Source organism: Populus nigra, chromosome 11 (assembly GCF_951802175.1).
Source record: "Populus nigra chromosome 11, ddPopNigr1.1, whole genome shotgun sequence".
Classification (NCBI taxonomy): domain Eukaryota; kingdom Viridiplantae; phylum Streptophyta; class Magnoliopsida; order Malpighiales; family Salicaceae; genus Populus; species Populus nigra.
This window is the reverse complement of record NC_084862.1, coordinates 3,151,366-3,176,449: the sequence shown is the minus strand read 5'-3', so window position 1 is coordinate 3,176,449 and position 25,084 is coordinate 3,151,366. Positions and strand designations below refer to the sequence as shown.

The window sequence follows — 25,084 nt, the reverse complement described above, 5'->3', positions numbered from 1 at the left end:
AACAATTTAAGTTATTGAGTTGAGATGGTTCTTGAACCTTGATGACCAAGCAATCACGAGTTCGAATTATCTCACCATTCCTATATATTTAATAAAAATTAAATACAAAGTAATGTAGATCTATACAAGTTTCAAATTTAAAAAGTTTTTATTTGAGGGTGTGTATTAAAAAATAATATAAATTATATTTTAAAATTTCAATTACTAATTTAAACTATTGAATTGAAATGATTCTTCTATAAAATATACATTCTTTAATTCTTATAAAATCTCATAGCATTATAACCAAGGAAAATTAATTTTGATAGAAGCCGACGGATCTTCTCTGTCGAAAAAGTCATAGACTCTCTCCTTCATCATTGATGAATACATCTAAAGGGGTCCGCAGACAATGAGAGACCACATTAATCTTTCCACACCATTTTGTTTTTATTATTTACTTCTGAACAAACACTCAATCCTCTTGACCGGTATGTGAATATCAAGTCCAACCACGTACGCTTCCCACAATCACTCCCCAAGCCATCAAACATCAATGCATCTGGACCAGCAAAAGTAGAGATATAATGGAAACTTCAACTTTGGCGGAAAACACTTTTCATATCTTTAAATTTTATAAGCATAACATGGTAGCTTAATTATCGGGTAATTAAGGACGCCGATGAGAGGTTTCACACGGGATTAATATATAAATTATACACGCAATGCTGATGTATATATGAGCAAACTTTTGAGAAATACGTATGTTGGTGGTATGACCATGTATTTCATCATTTGTCTTTATTTTCTTGTCTCTAATATATGTAGTAGTTAGTACTTTACTCGTATACTCTTAAAACTCCAGGTGCAGCTAGCTCCTTGTTTCCCATTTACTATTCTATTCTACAAAATTCAAATTAAATGGATAAAAAGAATATATTTCGGTCCAAGGATTTGAGCAAGTTGCTTTAAGGAATATTAATTATATTTAGTCTTTACATTGAAAATTCCGTTTGAATGAGTCCAAGAAAACATTTTTGAACCTGAACAACATAAAGAATGATGGGGGCGTAGTTGGGTAGATGTAGATTTGTGGCCTTCATTGTCTTGTATATGCAAGACATGGGGCAATTATTTATATTTAAACCCCTCCTGATTAATATAAATTTGCCTGACGAAGCTTGAAATGCAAGGTATCACTAACCCTAGCAGTATATACATGAAGCCGACATATGGCGACTTCTTGGCGACGCTAAGCAAAGAACATGACTAGCTTGATAAACCTTGGAAATCTGCAGTGAAGGACAGGATCCCTTAAATGTGTGGCGATAATTTCCTTATGTGATATATAGCAGCAGTCCATTAGTCATCCAATATGCAGACCATTTTCCGGACTTAGTTATCAATGTAGATACAGGCACTCACTATCCAAAAGACCAATTTCTTAGAATATGCTGAAGATATGATATTAATTAAGAATCGATCCTTTCACAGCGTGAGTATATTATATATATATATATATATATATATATATATATATATATATATATATATATATATATATATATATATATATATATATATATATATATATATATATATATAATTGGGACAACAGTTAATTTGGGTTGCAGTAGATTTGATGATCATCACCACTACTTCTTTTATTTGGTAATGATGTTGTTTTCATCATCAAGCAACTAATCTTTTGTTTCGATACCTTTTGTCCTGCAGAATCAATTTTGAGATGATTTAAAAACACTAGGAAGTATTTTTCTTCGATAATAGTACGTACTTTTATGATCATCGTACAGTACTCAACAGTAAGGCCACACAAATTAATTGTAAAAAGACTATTTATAATGATATTTTGCAAATTGCTAGGTCTTTTTCTATTTCTCAATCATCTGGAGTTTCAAAACACATAAAAAGAACATTACAAGTGTGAAAAGGCAACCCTATTCGTTTGCAGAGATATATAGCTGTTGCTGTAGAAGAAATAAGTTCAAGAAGGCAATCATTCTATCTTTTGATTATCTTATCCCTTTTGTTATAATTCTCCCACGACCACATCACAGTTGTTGATCACCTTTTTGGTGGAGAAAAATCATTGACAGCATCAACATATTCATGTGTATACATATGCTCAATATGAACATGATTTTATCTCACATTATTCCAAGTCAACTCGGTTCCTTGTCCCAGCATATTTACCCCAGCTCATATTCAAGGCATCAGATTTGTTTTAGAAAATTCTCCAGGTCATGAGAGGATTCTTGAAAATGGGGAAATTATAAACTTTATGGCTTTGAAGAGGACATGATCAAATACTGGTTTTTTAAGAAACTAGCTGAGAAGGTAATTATAAATTTGATGTTGGAGAAGACAAAGTCAGAAGTCAAAGAATTAGTAAACTGGGCTCCTAGCAAGATTATATATATATATATATATATATATATATATATATATATATATATATATCATTAAAATTATGGGCTTAAACAAATAGTTTTTGTTGAGTAGATGAACACCAAACATCTTCATTTTCATAAATAATAATAATAATAATAATAATAATAATAATAATCATCTCATTACAATATACATTAACACATTCTTAATCCAAAAAATCTAAATCGGTATTAATTAATTATGGTTTTATTATTGTATTAGAATCCCTTATTTTCCAAGCACTAATGTGAAATCCTAACTCATTTTGGTACAAAGATCTTATTATATCTCTTTATATTTTTATTTTTATTTTTTTTTATTATCGTGAGTGTCCGGGTCAGTTTACGCGCACCTCGACTAATCCCACGGACCCTGAAGTTAACGACCATGTAAGCCTCCAGTGGCCATCATATAAGCAACCACAGGGTTCGAACCTGAGACCTAAGAGGGAGCAAACCCCTTAGTCCTAAGCTCTTACCACTGGGCCACCACCTAGATGGATATCTCTTTATATTTCTTTTTTCTAGTAAGAGGTGTAGATAGGTTGATTGTGTCTTTCCATCACACATATTCAGAGAAGTCTCTAGCTCCTTCACTTACACCGAATTAAAAAAATTGAGATAAAATAGCTAATAAAATGTAAATATATCACTTATTTGTTGCAGGTATTTTTACCAAAAAAAACCTATCATACATATACATGGATAGTCTTGTAGAAGTATTTGTAGATTAATTGTACAATGCTTAGTTTAAAAAGAGTTCAATTGCATAAAATAACCGTTTTGATAAAAATAATCTTGACTTTCTATTCAATTATTAGATTATGCTTAAATTTTACTAAAAGATTTCAAATATTTGGTTTTATAGATATTGTAACTAGTTGAGGTCTAGAATACCTCTAAATTAGACTTGGAAGCTATTGTTTATGTCAGTTTTGTCTCTTTTTTTTTTTCTAATTTCTTTAAGATTTTTTTTCTTTTTTATTAGGACTTTTAATTTTTTACCTTCTTTAAATTGGTTTTTTAAGTTTATTTAAGGACTTGTAAACTTCTTAAAAAAGCTTATTATTTGAAGAGAAAATATTTAGTCATTGTTATACACTAATTGACCAAAGAGTTATGAAGTTTGGACCAAAAAGAACAAGTTAATCTTTTTTTTTATTATTAATGCGGGTGTTCGGACCAGCTTGCGTGTACCTCGACTAATCATACGGGCTTTGAAGTTAACAACCATATAATCCTCTAGTGGCCCTGAGGTTTATGGGACTTGAACTAGTAACTTCTAGAGAGCAAACTCAAGACCTGCCAGTTGAGCTACACCTCTCAGGGTTAAGAACAAGTTAATTTTAATTGCAGGCCATACTTGATAAAGTCCAAACTTGCATAAATGATAGGTCACCTCAAACATGTAATAACATGCTAAAGAAGCGGGTTTAAGCAGTTTTGAGCAAATGAAAGTAATATGGGTGATGAAAGAAAGGTATAAAGAGACTACATGGTGTAAGATTCTTAAAGGAATGAATGAAATATGATGAGTGGGTAGTTACCATAAGCTACCTCGATGGAATAAAATGAATTAGTTACCAAAAGTTACTTTAAATGGAATATGGTGAATGAGTAGTTACCACAAGTTACCTTAAAATTCTTTATTTGAAGAATGATGTAAGATAATAAAAAAAACCCAACAATAGTTGTTTTGCAATTGAACTAAGATTTCAAGATCTTCAAAACATGTTTATTAGTAAGCTTGTAATCAAGTAGGCATATAACTTCTAGGTAAATATTTTGTAGAGTGATAATTTATATGTAATAATTATTAGGTTTATAATAGTAGGCTTGCAGTTTCAATTATAATCAAGTAAACTTGCAATTTTTATTACCAAATCAGCTCATGTTTTGCTGACAAGAAATTCTCGCGCATATTTATAATCAATTGAAGAATCATATCCTGAGCTATTAAGTTAAGCTTTTGCATTCAAAATATTTAGGTTATTTGATTACTTTACAAGTTTTTAATATACTTTTTGCATATAAAATATCATAAAATTTGTATCAAAGAGATATAGTTACAAGTCTGAACTACAAGTTTAGAATGATAGGAATAGTGTATGAAATTGAAATTATTAACATCAAATTTAATATCCAACTTTTAAATTTAAAGATTTTTTAGTTGAGACATGAAAAAAAAATTGAAACAACTATAAAATTTAATTTTAAATTATAATTTTTGTGTGATGATTTTATTTGATAAAAAAAAATTATATTATTTTTATCCGTATAAGTATAATTATACCAGAATAATCTAACTCAAATTAAGATTGAATGAAGATATCATGTGCGAGTTACTCCACGGAAAAAAAAATGAACGGAGGATAAACTGCATATATCAATATAAACGGCTATGAAGGCTAAGAATACAAGGAAAATGAACGTGATTTGGATTTACCTTTGGTCTTTTCTTGTTTCCAATGGTTTGAATATTCTTTCCAATTAGAAAATTGGTCGTTCATGTGCTTATCACAAAGGGAGGAAATGATATATTCTTTTGATTTTAAAAAAAGTTGAAATGATAGCTTCCTAATGATGATGGAGGTCATTTCTTACCAAAAACCCTTTGTCCTCAGAATCATGGCAGCGGCCGATATTCATGTTTTTTTGTGAGATATCGGCATGAGTCGTTATTTCATGCACACACACATGGATTCACAAGCACTAATTCCTAGCCAGAGGACACCCTTTTGCTCTTAAAAACTAACATATATAGGGACGGAAGAGAGATATGGCACCGTTCAGCCACCGGAGGGTATTAATGGCGCCTTCAAATTTAGAATTTGATAAGTACTTTATTTAATGTCCCCGTAAAACTATGTCACTTCGAAAAAGACCGTGATCTAATCATTGCCTAACCTCAATGAGAATGCACCAAATTAACTCAAAAACGTCCTCTCGAAGAACAGTGAAGTTTTTAGAATTTTGATAAAAGATGGTGTTGATTTTCAAGTGCAAACACCAAAATATGCCCCACATGGTGGCGTAATCTAAGCCTATCGACCAGCAAAGGTCAGGAAAAAAAAGGTCACCTTGTATGCCGTCTGAAACTTCATACACACACACACACACCGATCTCCTCTTAGAGGTTATCCAAATTAACTCAAAAACTTCCTCTCGAAGAACAGTGAAGTTTTTAGAATTTTGATAAAAGATGGTGTTGATTTTCAAGTGCAAACACCAAAATATGCCCCACACGGTGGCGTAATCTAAGCCTATCGACCAGCAAAGGTCAGGAAAAAAAATGTCACCTTGTATGCCGTCTGAAACTTCATACACACACACCCCGATCTCCTCTTAGAGGTTATCCAAATTGGCGGCAATAATTAAGTTCAGAGATTGAGACACATGATTTTCTTTTTCTTTTGCTATAGTGCAGTTCGGCAGGTAATGACAGACATTTTAGAAGACCTTTATATATATATATATAATCGTTGATGGATTTATTAAAAAGTAGTTGTTAGCATTTAATGTATGAATAAAGAACTGAAAATATAGAAGGAATAAAGACAAAACACAGATATCTCTATTTCCTTAATTATCTTGAATTAATATTATTAAATTATATGTTAATACAAGTTGGATTTTTCTCTAAATTATAATATGTACAAGTGAAATACTTCTCGTTAGCCTATAATCAAGAAAAAAGAAGAAACAAAGTTATTGAAGAACATTTTTGCAGACCAGTTAAGCTGCGGGCATGACTTTTCTTGACCTCTTTCTTTCTAAAGATAAGATTAAGGGCTGATCCTAGCAGTGGCCACTTTGTTCTAATGGCAATGAAAGCGAGAAACCACATTGATATGCGTTTCTGTCGCAAAATCTGATTTAAGAATTTTCTTACAGGAAAACAACGTTACCTCCAGAAACATTAGCATGTTGATTAAAGTGGAGAAAAGAGAACAAAACCTTGAAGATCATATCCTTCCACAATTAGACAAGGTCCGAAAACAACGATTTACATTCACCAACGCATATCTGATAATAATTTGTTATCAGTTTGATGAGAAGAGTAGGAGTAATTAACAGAAAGTTCACCTTCTGTAATGCATGTATGGACTAGAGTGTAGAACACCAAGAAATTCATCTACAGCCCTTGACCACCTGCGAATTAGAAGAGATTTGGGGGGGTTACCAGAGGAAAGTTAAGGAAACGCCACAGCTAATCCCATTAAAATATAAGGTCTATCCATCTGTCTACCCCAAAGAATGACATCTCCAAATCAGGACAAGACTTGTAAATCGAGGAAGATGAACTATTACATACATTTATAGTCATAACATCATCTGAGTGTTGAATTGATTAGAGACTAGTGTTCTACTATCAGAAAGGTAAGTGTAGTAATATAAAGAACAACCTTATGTTTGCTGATAAAAGAGAAAAGAACAAAGAACTAAGTCCACGATGGAAAGAACTAAAACAGCAAGAACACAGAACTTGGTATTTAAGTATAAAGAACAAAGAGCAGAATTGAGTTATTGGTTACTGCCATCCCATGCCCTTTTATTTATAGGAAAAGAAAACAGAATTATAAAGAAAAAACAAACTCTAGAAACGTACCAGCCAACTTCTCCTTTATTTTAAGGAGATGTTTACAAGTTAGTTTAATCCTAGATAAACTTAACAAAAGAATTAAAAACATATCCTAATCTAGATAGTAATCTCAGCTAACAACTAGATAATCATGCAGTAGATTACTGCTAAGTAATCTGTTCTAGCTTAGGTACCAAACTTCAACACTCCTCCTTGGTTTCAAAGCTAGTCATTCCAATTCTTGTCCTCAGATCTTCAAACCTGGTTTTAGCCAACGGTTTGGTGAAAAAATATGCTAGTTGATCTTCAGAAGTGTAGTAGCATAGTTCCAGTTCTCCTTCTTGCTGAAACTGCCTGATTGCATGATATTTGATTTTCATGTGCTTGGTTCTATCATGAAAAACAGAATTTTTAGAAATGGCTATAGCTGATGTGTTGTCACAAAACAATGTTGTGGGATTTTGTTGATTGCAATCTAAGTCACTTAGCATCTTCCTCAGCCATATAAGTTGTTTTGCTGCTACATAAGCAGCTATATATTCAGCCTCTGCTGTAGAATGTGCCACCACCGATTGTTTCTTTGAATTCCAGCAAAACACACTCTTTCCCACAGCAAAACAGTAGCCTGAAGTACTCATCATTCCTTCATCACTTCCTCCCCAGTCACTGTCTGAAAATCCAACAAGATTGATTGAGCTGGACTTCACAAAATGTATGCCAAAACCTGCAGTCCCTCTCAAATATCTTAATACTCTCTTAGCTGCTACAAAGTGGTTTTGACTTGGCTCTTGCATGAACCTGGAAAGATAATTCACAGCAAATTGAATGTCAGGACGTGTGGCTGTTAAATATAGCAAACTCCCAATTAGACTCCTGTAGACTTTCCCATCAGCTTTTGGAGATCCATCTTCTTTCATTAGCTTCTGCCCCTGTATCATAGGTGTGCTTACTGGCTTGCATTTGCTCATTGCAAAATTGTCCAGTATTTTCAAGGAAAAACATTTTTGACAAAGAAAGTAACCTTGATCAGACTGAGTTACTTCCATTCCTAAAAAATATGTCAACAAACCAAGTTCATTCATCTCAAACATCTCTTTCATATTGGTTTTGAATTCCTCTACTAGCTGCTCCTTGTCCCCTGTGATTAGCAAATCATCAACATAAACTGATACAATGAGTTTATGTCCATCAGCATGCTTCACATATAAAGTTACCTCATTCATGCTCCTGTTAAATCCCAGGCTTAAAAGATGATTATCCAACCTGCTATACCAAGCTCTAGGAGCTTGTTTCAATCCATACAATGCCTTCTTCAGTAAATAAACTTTGTTTGTTGAATTTGATTTTTCAAAACCAGCAGGTTGCTCAACATAAATCTCTTCTTTTAGCACACCATTCAAAAATGCAGATTTAACATCCAATTGAAATATATACCAACCGTTTTGTGCTGCTAGAGCAAGCAAGAGCTTCATTGTTTCATGTCTGGAAACTGGAGCAAAAGTTTCTGTGAAGTCGATCCCTGCCTCTTGTGAATATCTTTTCACTACAAGTCTGGCTTTATGCTTGTTGATCTTACCATCTGCATTTAATTTTGTTTTGAAAATCCATTTCACTCCAATTACCTTCTTATGAGGTGGTCTGTCAACTAGCATCCATGTTTGATTTTTGTCAATCATTGCAAGCTCCTCCTTCATTGCCGCTATCCAAACTTGAGAATTCATAGCTTCTTCAACATCTACAGGTTCTGCCTCAGCTACATTGCACCTGCTATAGATATCTGATAGAGATCTTGTCCCCTTTACTGGTTGATCATCAATATTCTCTACAGCATCCCACTCAATTTGTTGTATCTGTTTTGATCCTTCACCTGATGAATTTTTCCAATCCCAAGTAGCATTTTCTACAACTTTGACATTTCTAGCAACCACAACTTTGTTAAAATTCATATCATAAATTTTATAAGCCTTAGATGTTGTACTATAGCCTATAAAGATCCCTATATCAGCCTTTTGATCAAGTTTTCTTCTTCCAACTTCAGGTTTCAGAACATAACAAATACTACCAAACACCTTTAAATGATCAATACTAGGTTTAAAACCATACCAGAGTTCATAAGGAGTTTTATCTGCTAAAACTCTTGAAGCCATTCGGTTTATAAGATATGATGCTGTGTTTACTGCTTCTGCCCAGAAATTCAATGGCAGCTTCTTCTCATATAACAAACATCTTGCCATCTCCATCAATGTTCGGTTTCTTCTTTCACTTACACCATTCTGCTGTGGTGTGTAGGGAATAGTCAGCTGGTGTTTAATCCCTTCTTTAGCAAGGTATGCTTCAAATTGTCGAGAGGTATACTCTCCTCCATTGTCAGATCTCAATATCTTCAATTTGTTTCCTGTTTCTAGTTCAACTGCTGCCTTGAACTTAACAAACTCAGCAAACACATCAGCTTTGGATTTTAGAAAGTAAACCCAGCAGTACCTGCTAAAGTCATCAATAAATAGAAGAAAATACTTTGAACCATTTAATGATTCATTGTGCATAGGTCCACACACATCTGTGTGTACAAGCTGAAGTTTTGACACTGCCCTATATGCATTGTCAGGAAACACAGTTCTGGTTTGCTTTCCCAACTGACAAGCTTCACAAATAATTTGCTGTTCTTGAATATCTGGTAACCCGTGAGTCATCTGCTGGTCAGCCATTCTTTTTAGAGTTGCATAGTTGAAGTGTCCCAGCCTTTTGTGCCAAAGAACAGAATCATTGTTCTCATAGGTATTGGCACTTAAACATACTTCCTTCCAGTTAACATTAAAACTTCGGTTCATCATTTTTGCAGAAAGTAAAAGTACTCCATTTTTATCTTTAATGTCACACACTCCATCATTAAAGACTATTGAATAGCCAGATTCAATCAATTGACCCACACTAACTAAATTTTGGTTGATCTTAGGCACATAAAGAACATTTTTAAGAATTTTTGTACCTGACAGTGTTTCTACTGCAATTGCTCCTTTTCCTTCAACCTTCACAAAGTCTCCATTGCCAATTCTGACTTTAGATAGGTAGCTTTTATCTAAGTCTTTGAATAAGCTTAAGTCTGCTGTCATATGGTTAGTGCAGCCGCTATCAATGAGCCATGATGAGTCCTTTTGCTCTGCTGAATTACACATGTCCTGAATTGTGACCATGAATAAAAGATCTTCTTTGACTTCTGAACAATCAGCTACTTGAGCTTGTTGTCCAGCTTCTGTTTTATTTTTGCAAAATCTTTGGATGTGCTCAAATTGCTTGCAGTTTCGGCATTGAGCATTCTTGAGCCAACACCATGCTTCAAGATGATTAGTTTTCTGACAGTATTTGCAAGCAGGAAAATGCTCTTTCTTCTCTTTCCCCCTCATGAAGCTGTTATTGATGTTCTGTTGCCAGTTAGCAGATTTCCAGTTCCTTCCTTTTTCTCTTTTTCCTTCTTGATTATTTCTGGAATTGTTCTTAGCCCGACTCTTATCCTTGTAAACTGCTACAAGAGCTCCTTCACTTGATCCTTCTTGTCTATATGCTTGCCTTTGCTCCACAGCTTGCAATGCATTTACCAGTTCTTGCAAGCTAATTTCAGAAAAATCTTTAGAATCTTCTAAAGAACAGATTTTATGTTCAAACTTTTCTGGCAGACTCACTAGGACTTTCTCTACAATTCTAGAGTCTGGAAAATCTTCTCCCAAAAGTCTTACTTGATTCACAAGTTTTGAAATTTGAGAAGAGAAATCTTTGATGCTCTCATTTTCTTTCATCTTCAGACCTTCGAATTGTCTTCTCAGATTCAGAATCTGCATCCTTCTTGACTTCTCATCACCATGGAACTCTGCTTTTAATTTATCCCATGTTTCCTTGGCAGATTTGCATGCCATGATCCTTGTGAAGATGTCTTCACTTACAGCACTATGAAGACAAGAAAGAGCTTTGAATCTCTTTGCCTTTTCTTCATTAAAGAACTTCATCTGTGCAATTGTGGGATTGTTACCTAAAGGAGTAGGTTGCCTATCACTTTCCACTATCTCCCATAAATCAAGAGCTTTGAGATAGGTTTCCATTTTTACAGCCCACACACCAAAATTCTGTCCCGTAAACAATGGTGTTTTTGGTGAAAAGCTTGCAGAATCCATTTAAAAAAAAACTCACTTTATTCTCTCGTGTTTTTCACTCACCAACCCTCAAAGTAAAACTTTGATTTATCCTCACTGTACTCTCGTGTTTCTCACTCACAAAAAACCCTTCAAAGATCCTAAGGATGCTCTGATACCAATTGTAGTAATATAAAGAACAACCTTATGTTTGCTGATAAAAGAGAAAAGAACAAAGAACTAAGTCCACGATGGAAAGAACTAAAACAGCAAGAACACAGAACTTGGTAGTTAAGTATAAAGAACAAAGAGCAGAATTGAGTTATTGGTTACTGCCATCCCATGCCCTTTTATTTATAGGAAAAGAAAACAGAATTATAAAGAAAAAACAAACTCTAGAAACGTACCAGCCAACTTCTCCTTTATTTTAAGGAGATGTTTACAAGTTAGTTTAATCCTAGATAAACTTAACAAAAGAATTAAAAACATATCCTAATCTAGATAGTAATCTCAGCTAACAACTAGATAATCATGCAGTAGATTACTGCTAAGTAATCTGTTCTAGCTTAGGTACCAAACTTCAACAGTAAGAAGTACCAATAGCTGGTTGCCGCTAATCCTTCAAAGAATGCTAGATGCCCTCCATGCTGTGGTGTAGCCAACACAGTGTTTGGGTTTGCTCTCTGAAATGGTCAAAAGAGAATTCAAATCTCAGAATAACACGAAAGTGGGTTGTTAAGGACACAATTTATTTCAGTATCATAGAAGAGGATCCACCTGCATTCATCCCATTGAATGGTTTCTCCAGTGCAGATTGGATCATCCAGAGCACTAATGCATAGTCGTGGCACCGATACATTCCCCAACATGGTAGTCTGAAAAATATATGATACTTTTGGATGCTTAGAAGACAAGCGAGTGAGAAGGAAGAGATGCAAATGTCAGTTACTGACACCTCAAATTTTCCAGTAAGGCAGGTTGCATACTTGTAATGATCCCAGAAAGCATTAGGAGAAATATTATACACAAATTTATGATGTAAATGCCATATTAAAGCGAAAACTTCTGCTATTTTCAAATTTATCGGCTTTCAGGTTATGCAGAAGAAATAATTCTTTAGCTGTAGAAAATGAAGAACAAAGTAAAACATGTTAATAACATGAAAGCTACACTCTAAGATGCAAAATATGATAATTAGATCAAGAAATCACTATGTCAAATGGCTCTTATGCTGATCTTTCACCAAGGAATATAAGCACAGAAAGCTCTATCTGATACTCTAGTAAGACCACCAAACTAGGCAAGTGGGGCATTTTATACTAATGATATCGACCTCTAGAAAACCATGTGAATTTGGTTGCAATGTTAGATCCATACTATTTGATGATATCTCATTAGTTATCCTCTTTTAGATTTGTTGACATTTCATGCAATTGTTTTGTGCTGACATTTCAAGTGCTTCCCTGTTCTTACCTCTTCGTCTTTTGTTCTTCACATTTCAGGCATTTATGTAATCTCATCATCCCCTTGACAACTGAGCTCACATGGACTCTAGATTTCATAATACCAAAATAATCTATCAGAATCTTCAGATTTCAAAAGCACAAGTTTTAGTTAAGCTTTATTGATTTTGATATAGAAACATACAATATTGACATACAGTTATACAATTAGTAGGATGAAACAAAACCAAATTTTAATGCCAAAAGAACACCAAAGATAAAGCTTGATGAATCCTTAGCCTTTGAAATCCCACCTGCTAGAGCATTGGTTTGGTCCATAAATAATAAAAGGACAAGGAGGAAAGACATCAGAATGAAGGGCAAAAGAATACACAACAGAATAATATTTTATCAACATAGAGCAGTTGAGAACAAGATTAGAAGTGAAATGTTTTTTTTTCCTGAAGCTATCTTGCTGTGCTGCGAATAGAAATAAAAGAAAGAATGTCTTCCTGCAAGCCTTTCAACTATTCCAGAGCAAAATCTGCCCTTGATTGCTACAGGAAACAGGATGGATTTTTTGTGCAGCATAACATTGGTTGAGAAGGAGTGAAATGCTGCGTATGCGAAAAATTAAGGAGAGGTAAAGGTGAAAGGTATCAGAAGCCACATGACAAGTACTTCTTCCAAGTTTGGCATAGCCATTTTCCTTTCGGAATTGGAAACTAAATTACCAGCTGACGACAAGAAACTTCAGCCCTCGTGATATTAGTTCCACTTGAAAAATTAAATCACTTGAATTTTTACTTTATTCAGCAAAAACACTAACCAAAATAGCTACTCGGATTGCAAACCGCTGTAGCCCCTGCAGCAGGAGTCCTCTCTCCATCTTCCCCAGGATATTTCGCCTGAAAACAAATAACTAATAACAACACACGAGGACTGAACATCAAGCTGTTCAATGGCCATGGTTCAACAACCAAATTAATTAAAAGCGACGATGAAATGCGATATCCTTGACCATACAGAATACAAAAAAGTAAAAGGGAAGCTTGTTGCGTATGAAATCAGATATGCTAATTTTGATTCTTTTACATAGTAAAAGGCTGCTCTTTGCTTCCATGGTATAGCAAGCAATCTAAACAGTAACTTAGTCCAGATTACTGGTAAAATGGATCTCTTTCCAGCTTTTCTTGCATGGAAGAAAATTAACGTACCAAAATGATAAGCAGATTTCACTCCAATGATTGACTTGGCAATGAAAACGCAGTTGAACAAATCTAAAGCAGAATTGAGACTGCAAATATTTGGCAACCAAGTACTAAATTCATGAACCTGGATGCTATATTCAAGGCCACCAAAGTGGCATTTTTCAGATTCAGATGACCTACAGAATAACAAAATAAGCACAGAAGAGCCATCTTAGCTACAGTGACACAAGATTTGAAAACAACAGAAAGTAACCAGAAGATCCAGATAACTTTGAATGGACAGTAGAAACCGAGGAACTGCATTTCTTTTTCTTGTTACCATTAATCTTGTCAGTAAATCTCAATTTTGATGATTATGATTTGAATTTAGAAACGACCTTATATTGTAGAATTTGTACTCTGATATTCAAGGAATTCAGATTTCTCCAATTATAAACAGTGCCAAAATACTCTGTTAGTATAAATTCAATCCTTCAAAGGCTCTTGTATCTCATTCCTTGAGGAAATTCTTCTAATTCCCATAGTAGAATACCACTCGAATCAAATCTCTGACACTCTTAACTTAAAGTGAAAGGAAGGATATAGCAGCAAGAATAACCAATGGTAGCCCAAACAACTTTCAGCAAGCTAAAAAGGAGGCAAGCAGGAATGCATGTACAAGAGACAACACACAAAAATGTTGTCATGTGATCTGACCATATTTTCCCAGTAGATTGCTTCTTTTTAGACAGAATTTCAACCGTATGCAGTGGTTCTATATTATTGACTTCTTGTTGGCGCTCCAATGTAAAGTACATGTTTAAAATCTAAAGGGATAGAAGCACATGATATATATGTGACCCTTAAGAAGTTCAAGGCTTTTACCAGGAACTTTACATTTTGTCTTGATAGCTTTATTTGACAGAAGATAAATTAAAGATGAAGTAACTTCATCTACGAATGTCCAAAACGGCAATAATTTGGAGACAATAATGCTCATGGTCATAGTTTTAGGCAAATAATCGGCCAATGCAATTGATATGTGAGGCAGAAAAACATCACAGTCGGCAAGTAATTGCTGTCAACACAGAATTCATTTCTGAGAAAACAACAAGTATAAGATGATTATATAGCAACTAGTTTCGACTGTCAAGTAAACCAATATTAATCCCACATTATATTTCATCTTTCTCAGCTCTACACAAGTATTCAGCAAAAAAGAGAGAAGAAACTTGCAGTAATTGAAACACCGCCTACTCCTCAGTGGTTGCCGACAACAACATTCCATCCATGTTTAGCCATGTTGAAGGCAAGATTCTTCAGATACTAAAATTCAAAACAAATAAGAGATCCATTATTGTCCTACTTCAGACACGTGAATATTCACACACACACACAAGCATGCAAGAATCATGCATACGAAAATATGCGGCATGCATCCATGTCTCTATACTTGAACATAGTCCATCAAGCTTCAACAGCACAAAACTAACATATCAAGTTTCTGATAGGCTGGTAAAGCATTTAGAAGGATAAAGGGGTACTGCTCAATGCTTTAAAGCATTGAGTCCTGGCTCTATCAGCACTGTTTCTGCTTGTCCTGCATGTAACTCTGTTTGAGAGAAGACAAACTTTGAAAACAGAAAGCAATATAACTAATAAGTGAATGTTAGTGTTGGATGAAGTCCAGTCGTTTGATTCATTTGTGGTGGAGAGACCAGCAACAGCAGCAAGTTTCTGTGCACACTGGAAAGTTTGCTGCAATAAGTTCCCAGAATATTTCAACGTCACCATGAATGAAAAGTCTCTCCATCAGATCTTTTAGGCTTATACTGATTCAGGCATTCAGGTTTGGAGTCTTGGTTTCTTGACATAGTTTTCGAATCATCAGCCAAGATCCTTAAAAGACTACAAGGGTTTGCCCATCTACTCATCACATTTAGGTACATGAAATGTTTTCCAGGAGTACATAATCATTTTCAAGCCAACCCTGTTTCCACATCAAACAAGTTAATCCACACCGGGGAGTCTGCGAGTCCCTTCACAGGCCTGCGCACACAAGGGCTAATGTACATTAATGGGCACCACTTTCAATCCAAAAGCTTGTGTTATTGGATTGTGGTTTTTATAGATCCATCCTTGTATATAAGCTACTCATGTGTGTATATCTCAGCAGACAAATTCCAATTAACAAAACAACAACATGAAAGTGTGAAATACGATCAACCCAAATCGAGATGATAAGGGCTGCAAGCACTAAGTGGCAGGAATATGAGTACAAAAATTAGACGGGAGAACAGATTTTAAAAGTGGAAAAAGAGAAGCATCAATGGATATGAATTCAAAGTGTGCTTGCAAAATCTTTCAAATGCCAGCATTTCGAATCATTCTTCAAGTTCTTATGATGGCAACATCATTTTGCAAAAAGCTGATCAGACAAAAACTAAGCAGTTCAGCTGACAGGCCCCCCTCCCCCAAACCCCAATAAAAAAGAAGAACGAAAGGAAAGAAAAAGGAAAGGAAAGGAAAAAGGTTATAAAATTCATGGTTTAAGTTCCAACAGAACTCAAAGCACGATCACAGGTTATAAATATTCATCAACACCACAGTAGACTGAAAAAAATATTGCCTAGATGTTGGATATGGTACAGAGCTTCCCCCTGGATGTGTCTGTCCTATGTTAGCAGTACATGTTTTCGACAAAATAAGTACGCCAAATAAATAATAAAAATAAGTACGCCAGAACAAAACTTTGGAAATGAAGTTTTCCCTACGATATTGTTATTAGATAATTAGAGCTGGGAATAGGATAAACCATGACTGTATATTTCACTTAGACAAGCATGTTCGCACAGCCATATGGACATGACTCTCAAATGGCCATTTGTGGCCCATTTGATTAAGCTATGACGACAAACACTTGGCCATTTTGGCCTTTGATACATCTCCAAAAAAAAAAGGACCCATTATAGACCAGGCACCGGTCTTTAGAAGTTAAAAAGAAAAGGCAGACTGCTATTATTACATTTTTGCAAGTCAATGGAATGCAGCAGTGACAGCCATTTTGTTTGAGGGGATGTCAGGAGGTGGAGATGGAAGCATGGTGAATGCCAATATTCCACTAACTGCGGCTGCAACAGCTCCTACTACAAAAGCTGGTGGATTACCTCCTCCAAAAAGGGCATCCCAAGGTCCACTTGCTACAGACACCAACATCTGCAAAAATATAATTAAACCAGTAATTGAGTTAAATCATCCTTTAGCATCTCTAAATCAACATATTATATCCCCTTTCTTTTTTCTTTTTTTTCCTTTCCATCAACATATTATATCCCCTTTGTTTTTTCTTCTTTTTCCTTTCCATGATTTGAATAAGATTCTTTTCTTCTCTTCTTCATGTTCTGTATTTTGGTGCACGGTATCGCATAATTGAAGTGTCAGTCTATCATTCTTGGGGTTCACAGAATATCATGAGTCAGAGAAGAACAAAGATGTAACCTTGTTCTGTCTGGAAAAAGTTTATGCAACCTTTCCAACCTTTCCAATAATTTCATAAGCCAGCATTACACCCATACTTCGAAACCAATATAATGCTTGCCCTTGAGTGCTTTTAGTGGAGAAGTGTTTGTGGACTTGTTCAACAATTCAATAGCAGACATTGTAGCCCATACTAACATGTCTAGATGCGGCATTCCATACATTCCAATAAACCATTACATAAAAAGATAGGTCATAGTTGTCAGACTACGATTTCTTTATCTAATTAAAGAAGCATAATACTTGTGGAATACTGTTTTCCTTTTATGTTCAAGCCAACAGATCACTACTGTGGCATTGTCCAGTGCTGAAGGACTTACAAGGCCAGGGCTCAAGATGAATCCAATTTGAATGCACTCCAAGAAACCATCATCAAATAAATATATGGCATAAACTTGTAGAGGCATTATGCTTGGAAAAACAATCACTAGGGGTGAATTTATAACAGCAGTATGCATTAACAGCATGAAGCACTGACCTGTGGTATAACTATTGACAGATTGAGAACTCCCAGAGAAAGCCCTATAATAAATTTGGAACAAGGGAATTAACAGTTTAGGACGGTACTTTACGAATCACCAAAAGTACTGCTTTCATTTTCTTTAAAAAGGGTTGGAATTTAAAAATTTACCTTGGCCAGCACCAGAGGTGTTAGAAAAGATTGATGCCAGAGCAAAAGGGATGCTGTAAGTTATCTGCAAAACATTAGCCATCGTTGGTTAATCATGAAAATCTTCGAGTCTTGTTTTACTAATTAATAACTTAAGATTACTATGATCAAATTAATGTTTTTCAAAGAATTAAAGATATGTTCTTCAAGTTCCATTAAAACAGCAGTTGCAGCTTTTCCAACAACAATCTCAGCGGTAGCTACCACAATTTTCATTAAATGCACACTGACTCACATTAATATTGGATATATTTCCATTAATTTGGACGTTTCACTAAATCCATGCCCCTAATAAAATATTGATAATCTTTGGCTTTTCATTAATTAAGTGTTGCTGGGTAACATCATAATCTGCCTAATCCAGCCAAACAAACACATTCAAGAAGAAACTCAGACGAGGGCAGTTTATGTTTGCTGCCCATGCATTGGAGGGCCATTGAAAGGAATCAAAACTCAAAAACTAGCCATTTGTAAACAACGTGGCTCCACGCAGGTACAGGTTCCTAGAGACTTTGAAGATTTTACACACTTGCAGTCATAGGGAGTGTTGTCCACTGTCCTCTCCTTTATGTCTCTGATAATATGATCAACCTATTTATCTTATCTTATCTAGTTATACTATAAAACTGTGATTACAGTATTTCAAATTCAAAATGAACATATTATGAAAAAATTAAAATTAAAATTAAAAAATATATTAAAACACCTTTCATGTAGCAATCAGTTTGTTAAAAATTATATGACAACAAATTTAAAAAAAAAAATCAAAGTGTAAGTATTATATGGAAATTGAATTAACTAATTTTTAAGTCAAATTTATGTTGAAATTTCAATTCATAATGTCAAGTTTACTCACGAAACAATACTTGAAAAGAAATTAAAGCTAGCCCAACAAAAACTTACAGCTTGAGGTATGCCCATAACGGCAAAAAGGGCTAAAGCACCAGCCTTGATACCAGGCGGCGGCGTCAAGAGGTGGGTTCCTCCATTCACGGTGGTGTACCTTCTGTTGGACTGAGCCAATTTGGTTATCAAAATAGTCATAGCCAAACAAATAGCCAAGACAAAATTCACAATCCCCCACAGCCTCTTAACCCCTCCAACCCCACGAGCCAAAGCCTCCACACCAAGCGAAGTAACTCCCAAAACCACCGAGTTAAGCATCAACCCCAATGCACCTGCACGGACCCCGCGATCATACATCTTGAGTTGATCAGCATTTCCACTTGAATCACCACCGTAAACCTCTCTCCCCATCCAATCAGTATCAAACAACAGGAAAGGGAACCAAGCAACCCAATTTAGACACGTCACCAAAAGTAGGATCCACATCGGTCTTTGCAAGTTCTTCAAAGCAGCAAATATTTCCCCAAAAAAGGGCATTGGCACCGACTCTTTGGCTTCTCCAATCGCCTCCTCTTCCTCCTCCTCGTCACCGCCTTCACCGGGACTTCCCTCCGGCGACCAGGGTTTTTCACGTACGTAAGAGAGAGCTAGAATTGTTAACGTTAAAAGCAAGGCAATAGAGATAAAGAAGCAAGATTTGAGGTTTGCACAGTAGACATCACAAGCTTTGGTTCTTGAAAATGGAAAAAGTTTGTATAAGTGAGTGTAAGACCCAGCTGCATAGCCAAGAACATTGCCAACAGCCATAAAGAAAGAGAAGAAAGCATTGGATGTACGTGTCTTCTTCTGATTCGTCCCTGAAAGATCAGCAAGAAATGCCCTACATGGACCTTGAAGCATGTTATTAGCAACATCAAGAATCCAAAACCCTACAACAAACACAGCAATGGCTCGTGGTTTAGCTGTTTTGGTTAGGGAATCACCAGAAAGGTGGCCAATGTCAGCGGCATAGCCAATGAGAAAAACGGCAATGGTGACGAAAGCAGCCCCCGCCGCGATAAATGGTCGGCGACGGCCAAAACGAGATGTGCAGCGGTCACTGTGGTAGCCAACTACTGGCTGGACTAACATACCAGAAATCGGCCCACAGAGCCAAATGAAAGCTGCCCATGTGTGAGGAATGCCTAAAAGTTGCACATATGGGGTTAACAAAGAGAGCTGTAGTGCCCAACCAAATTGAATCCCAGCTGCTATTGATGCAACCAGTATGATCTTTCTTAACGGGCCAGGTTTTACTGAGGAGGGCAGTTGTTGTTGTTGTTGAAGATTGAGAGAGAAGGAAGGGGATTTGTCTTCTTTTCTAACTCCACTCTCCATATTGCTAGCTCACTCACTCTCAAATATTTCTTGGTTTTACAACAAGCGGTTTTTGAGATTGTGTTTTGAAGATGAAAAGGGAAGTGGGTTTGCATGGGAATTTATAAGGTGAGAAAGTGAGGGGTAGAGGGGGAGGAAGGGGTGATTTCAAGAGTGCTTGTGGCAACTTGCACGAAGAGTTTGAGTGGGTAAATTAATATGGTCTTATCCGTTTAAGATCGTGTCTTCTCCAGTCTCAGTTCTGTATGTGACTGTACAGTGCAGATTCTTTGGTGCCAAGTGTGTTGCTGCCATTAAATTCTCTTTACCTTATTAGGGTTTAGTCATTGCTAATTTTCTGTTTCTGTCATTTGCTCATTAATTCACATTTTCTTCCATAGACTTTCAGTCATTTATTGTCTTTTTTCGTAAGGATATATGGAAGAACATGCATGAGGAATCCTATTTTTGGAGACACGTGTACAGCAGCACTATATTAAGCTTTCGCCGTTAAACAGATTACAAAAGCATTTGCATCAGATCTCTCTCTCTCTCTCTCTCTCTCTCTCTCTCTATATATATATATATATATATATATATATATATATATATATATATATATATATATATATATATTGCCATTTCTAAATTATAATTATCAAGCTACGTCTGTTCTTTATTCAAGATATTTTGCTTCTGGGGTTGCTAATTCCTATTTATTAACATTTCTAATAAATTAATTTAGAAATTAATTTTTTGAGTTAATTAAAAAAATTAGCACAGTACTATGTATGTCGACTGTCTCGTTCACCAAATAGTTAGGTGCAATTTTAATCCTAAGTGTAATAATTAAGAAAAAAACATATTTCAGCATCTTGATTATGTTTAGCTTTCAAAGTTTGGTAAAATGGACAGCATCACAGATCTAAAAAAAACCCTGTTCGCTTCAACTTTCATGTATATCCATAAGAAGAGTTGGTATAATTCAAAATCATATCACGATTTAGGTAATATATCTGCTTCATTCAATTCATTAATCTCCTATTAATATTTTTATTGTTTAAAATTAAGTAATTTTAATAAATACAAATAATGAAATTCGAACTCGTGATCACTTAATTATTCAGATTTTATTTTCATATTAAAAAATTATTTCAATTTAAAAATTTAAACGCAACATAACATATGATCATGTAATATTTTTTGGTTGTTTTCTATATAATTTTATAATAATCGCACGCATTCTTGTTCATATAGTATACCTTGAACGTTTTGCCTCTTGCTCGGATTTGAGGATCCATATCTGACACGGGTGTTGTTCAATGTTCATACAGTTGTTTTGAATTTGGTTATTTTTACAACTTTCTTCGATTTAATTTCTTCATTCATATATTTGGGGTGTAAGATTCAATATCCAGGGTCCAAGTGTCCAATGTAGAACATGACAAATCCTAGGTAGAAGTGAAGAATCAGAGCAAGATAGCCTCGCTAATTCGTCCTGTCTGTTTCTTATACGTCGTTATGTGCATTACAACACCGCAGCAAATCAAACATGATATTCCATTTTGAAGCTAAGATGTAAAAAAATCATTTAAATTTAAAAATTTAAATTATTAAATAAAATTTTAGAATATAATTTATATAATTCTCTAACATATTTTTTCAAGTGAAATTTTTTTGAGTTTAAAACTTGCATAAAACTACACCACCTTCTATTTAATTTTAATAAATAGAGATAATAAGATTCGAACTCGTGATTATTTAATCGTGAAAACTATCATACTATGTTAAAAAACCTTTTCAACCTAAAATTAATATATGATACTAATATTTATACAAGTATGCTCTTGCTAATGATTAAGGGAAATTAATTTGGGATTAAGGAAGTAGACTTGACTAAGCAAAGACTATATCCAACGGATGATAGACAGGCTTAAATGGGAAATATATTCTTCCTGCTGAACTTGATTTGAAGGAAGCAAAGTTTTGTATGATAATATGCAAAGTAAACAACAGTACTCTCATGCGTAGTTCTCCAGCTTCCTCCAAGGTAATGTAGAGTGGGACGAATTAATGCAATAATATGAGCATCCAGATGCCTTATCCACAAGGGTTGCTTTATTCCCATTACACTTAAAATCAATTTCCCAAGACGTAAATGAATCAATTAAAGGGTTTTGATCCATTTGTTGAGCTCATTCAACACCAAAATTAACGAATATGGAGAAACACTGATCGATGTAAATGGATGAATATCTCTCTTGTCCATGGAGTTAGGCAGGTAGAGGATTACGAAGAATCATCGAGTGTGTGTGTGCGCGCGCGCGCGCGCACATGGATGACGATGCTGATGAGATCTAGCATGGTGAAATTGTTTGAGATTATCCAGTTTGTATGAGAGTTTCGCACCCCGAAGACTGTAATTGCAGCAATTCAAAGTGGAGAGAGAAAGTGGTCAGAAATCTCATTGACTTGCGAGCAAGAAATTCAACGTCCGTTACGGATAAGAGAGAGAGAGAGAGAGAGAGTCACTTGCTTCTTATTGGTTCTTGACTCGTGCCCACTTTTTGGAAAATGTGTTACTAGTTCTACACACATGCTACATTGTTACCCATTATTGTTAATTAATTAATTAACATTAACAGCACATTAAAACATTAACAATACATTAAAATTTTAAAGTACTGTAGCAATGAATAATACTTTTGTTTTTATTTTATTTTTTATTTTTTTAATTATTATTTTTATTTTGTCCTTGAATATTAGATTTTTTTTATTTGTTTATTTCACTCTCATGATACAGATCACGAGTTTAACGGGTTAACCCGGTTAGCTAGGTTTTTTTTTCTTTATTTAACTTTTTTTCCAATGTTATCCTTTAATATTGAATTAGTTAGAAATTATGCTTCATAATTGTTCTATTTTTTTTCTATTAGGTTAATTTAGTTTCATGACCCCGGAATAGTGCTTAACGAGTTAACCCGAGTTAACTCAAGTTGCTTTTTTGTGTTTTTTTTAATTAATTTTATTTTCTAATTTTATTATTCACTATTGAATCGGTTGGAAATTGAGTTTCATAATTTATTTTGATTTTTTTATGGGGATATCTAGGTCTCATGATCTAAGTCGCGAGTTTTGGTATTCTAATCATGGTTAAATCAGGTTATTTTTTTAATTTTTTTTTAAAAGTTATATTGGTCTCATATTCTTCAACATTGGATTTGCTTTTTATAGGATTGTTCTCATCTCATGACCCATGTTGCGGGTTTGGTAAGTTAATCCAGTTTACTCAGTTTTTTTAATTGATTTTTTTTCAAATTTTATCATTTAATATTATGTTTGATTGAGAATTGAATTTTATGATTTATTTCGGTTTGATTTTTATAATATTATTTTGGCCCCAAGAATAGTGCTTAACGGGTTAACCCATATTGACTTGACTCATTTTTTGTATCATCTTTAAATTAAATTTTTTTATAAATTTCATCGTTCAACATTGGATCTAACATGATCAATTGAGAATTGACCTTCATAAAAATTTTTTTATTTTCTCTTTATAGGGTTATCGTAGTCTCATTGCTAGAGTCATGGATTTGGCGAGTTAATCCGTATTAAATTAGGTTGTTTTTTTTGTTTTTTTATAAGGTTTTCTTAGTCTCATAACCCGGGTTATGGATTTGGTGGATTGACTTGGGTTATTTTTTAATTTTTTAATTTTTTTTCTCATCCTTTAATATTATACTGATTGAGAATTGAATTTTGTAATTTGTTTCGATTTTCTTTCTATAGGTTTATCTTGATCTTATGACCCGAGTCGCAAGTTTGACAGGTTAACCTGGGTTGCTTTCTTATGTTCTTTTTTAATTGATTTTTTAATTTTTATTTCATCCTTCAACATTGGATTGATTGAAACTTAAACTTTATAATTTATTTTGATTTGTTTTATATGGATTATCATAATCTCATAACTTAGATTACGGGTTTGACATGTTAACTCGGGTTGATCCAAGTCAATCTAATATGTTGTTATCTTAATGTTAAAAAAAATGTCATCTTAAAAAGAAATTTGAGTCAAACTATATTGTTATGGGCCGTTCAGGTTGCTTTAAGACTTGCTAAGTCAATCAAATAACATCAAGTCAACCCTCATACGATTTAATTTTTTTTTACTAAAAAAACTTACTAATATCTTAATATTTTTTATGTTAAAAAATATTAATCCGACTTGCAAATAGCACGGGTTAATGATCTAGATACATTCTAGAACAAATAGATTTACAGCACACGTGCTGGCTATAGTTTAATAATGGCAAAAAAAAAAGAAATGTAACCATCTTAATTAGACCCTACAAAACCAAATCTCTCCATGCGCCCATGCTATTTATATATAGTTTCATGCCACGAGGTGCTCGAGTGGGAGAGATTTCCCTTCAATAATGTTCTTCAGCAAGAATATTGTATATAAAAAAAAATTATTCCATGTAGCCCACATTCTCCTTTTCTTTTGATGATTCTGACCAACATTCTTCAAAGGTGAAGACAAATTGGTACTGTTTATGCAAGCTATATACCATAGTTGACTAACTACGTGTGTATATATTTTGATTAATTTCTTTGATATTTACTTGTGGACCTTCGATGGATGTGTTGTTATGTAGTGCTGAATATGGTGACGACTTACAAGAACATTAATTATTTTTTTAATTCTTAGGGCTTTTTTTTTTTAATTTGGGTACTGATGATAATCACCCTCAGAATAAATGATCAATTAATGACAAATTTAATTATCAGGATAATAATTAATTAATGTTTTTTAATTAACTTTGATCGAAGTGATGATACATCAGGGTTTAATATTCCTCCTCCACTTCATTACAAATGAAGTTTTTATGTGGGAGAATATTTTCATTA

At 34.3% G+C, this 25,084-nt stretch overlaps 1 protein-coding gene and 1 long non-coding RNA gene across 3 annotated transcripts; both read right to left on the bottom strand.

Moving 5' to 3' along the window:
- Positions 1-6,387: 6,387 nt before the first annotated feature.
- On the bottom strand, positions 6,388-13,484 carry LOC133706190 (uncharacterized). 2 transcript variants are annotated; one of them, XR_009844466.1, is made up of 4 exons: positions 12,606-13,484; positions 11,910-12,007; positions 11,730-11,815; positions 6,388-6,581 (listed from the first exon to the last, which is right to left on the bottom strand). It is a non-coding gene; the product is annotated as an uncharacterized LOC133706190 (long non-coding RNA). The 2 variants fall into 2 exon arrangements; XR_009844465.1 differs by lacking the exon at positions 12,606-13,484 and having other exon boundaries at positions 11,910-12,293.
- Positions 13,485-16,569: 3,085 nt separating this feature from the next.
- On the bottom strand, positions 16,570-20,476 carry LOC133667918 (sucrose transport protein SUC8-like). Its single transcript, XM_062087629.1, has 4 exons — positions 18,875-20,476; positions 17,933-17,996; positions 17,780-17,823; positions 16,570-16,980 (listed from the first exon to the last, which is right to left on the bottom strand). The coding sequence occupies exons 1-4, from the start codon at positions 20,192-20,194 to the stop codon at positions 16,801-16,803; spliced, it is 1,608 nt and encodes a 535-aa protein (XP_061943613.1). The 5' UTR covers positions 20,195-20,476; the 3' UTR covers positions 16,570-16,800.
- Between the last annotated feature and the right edge of the window lie 4,608 nt (positions 20,477-25,084).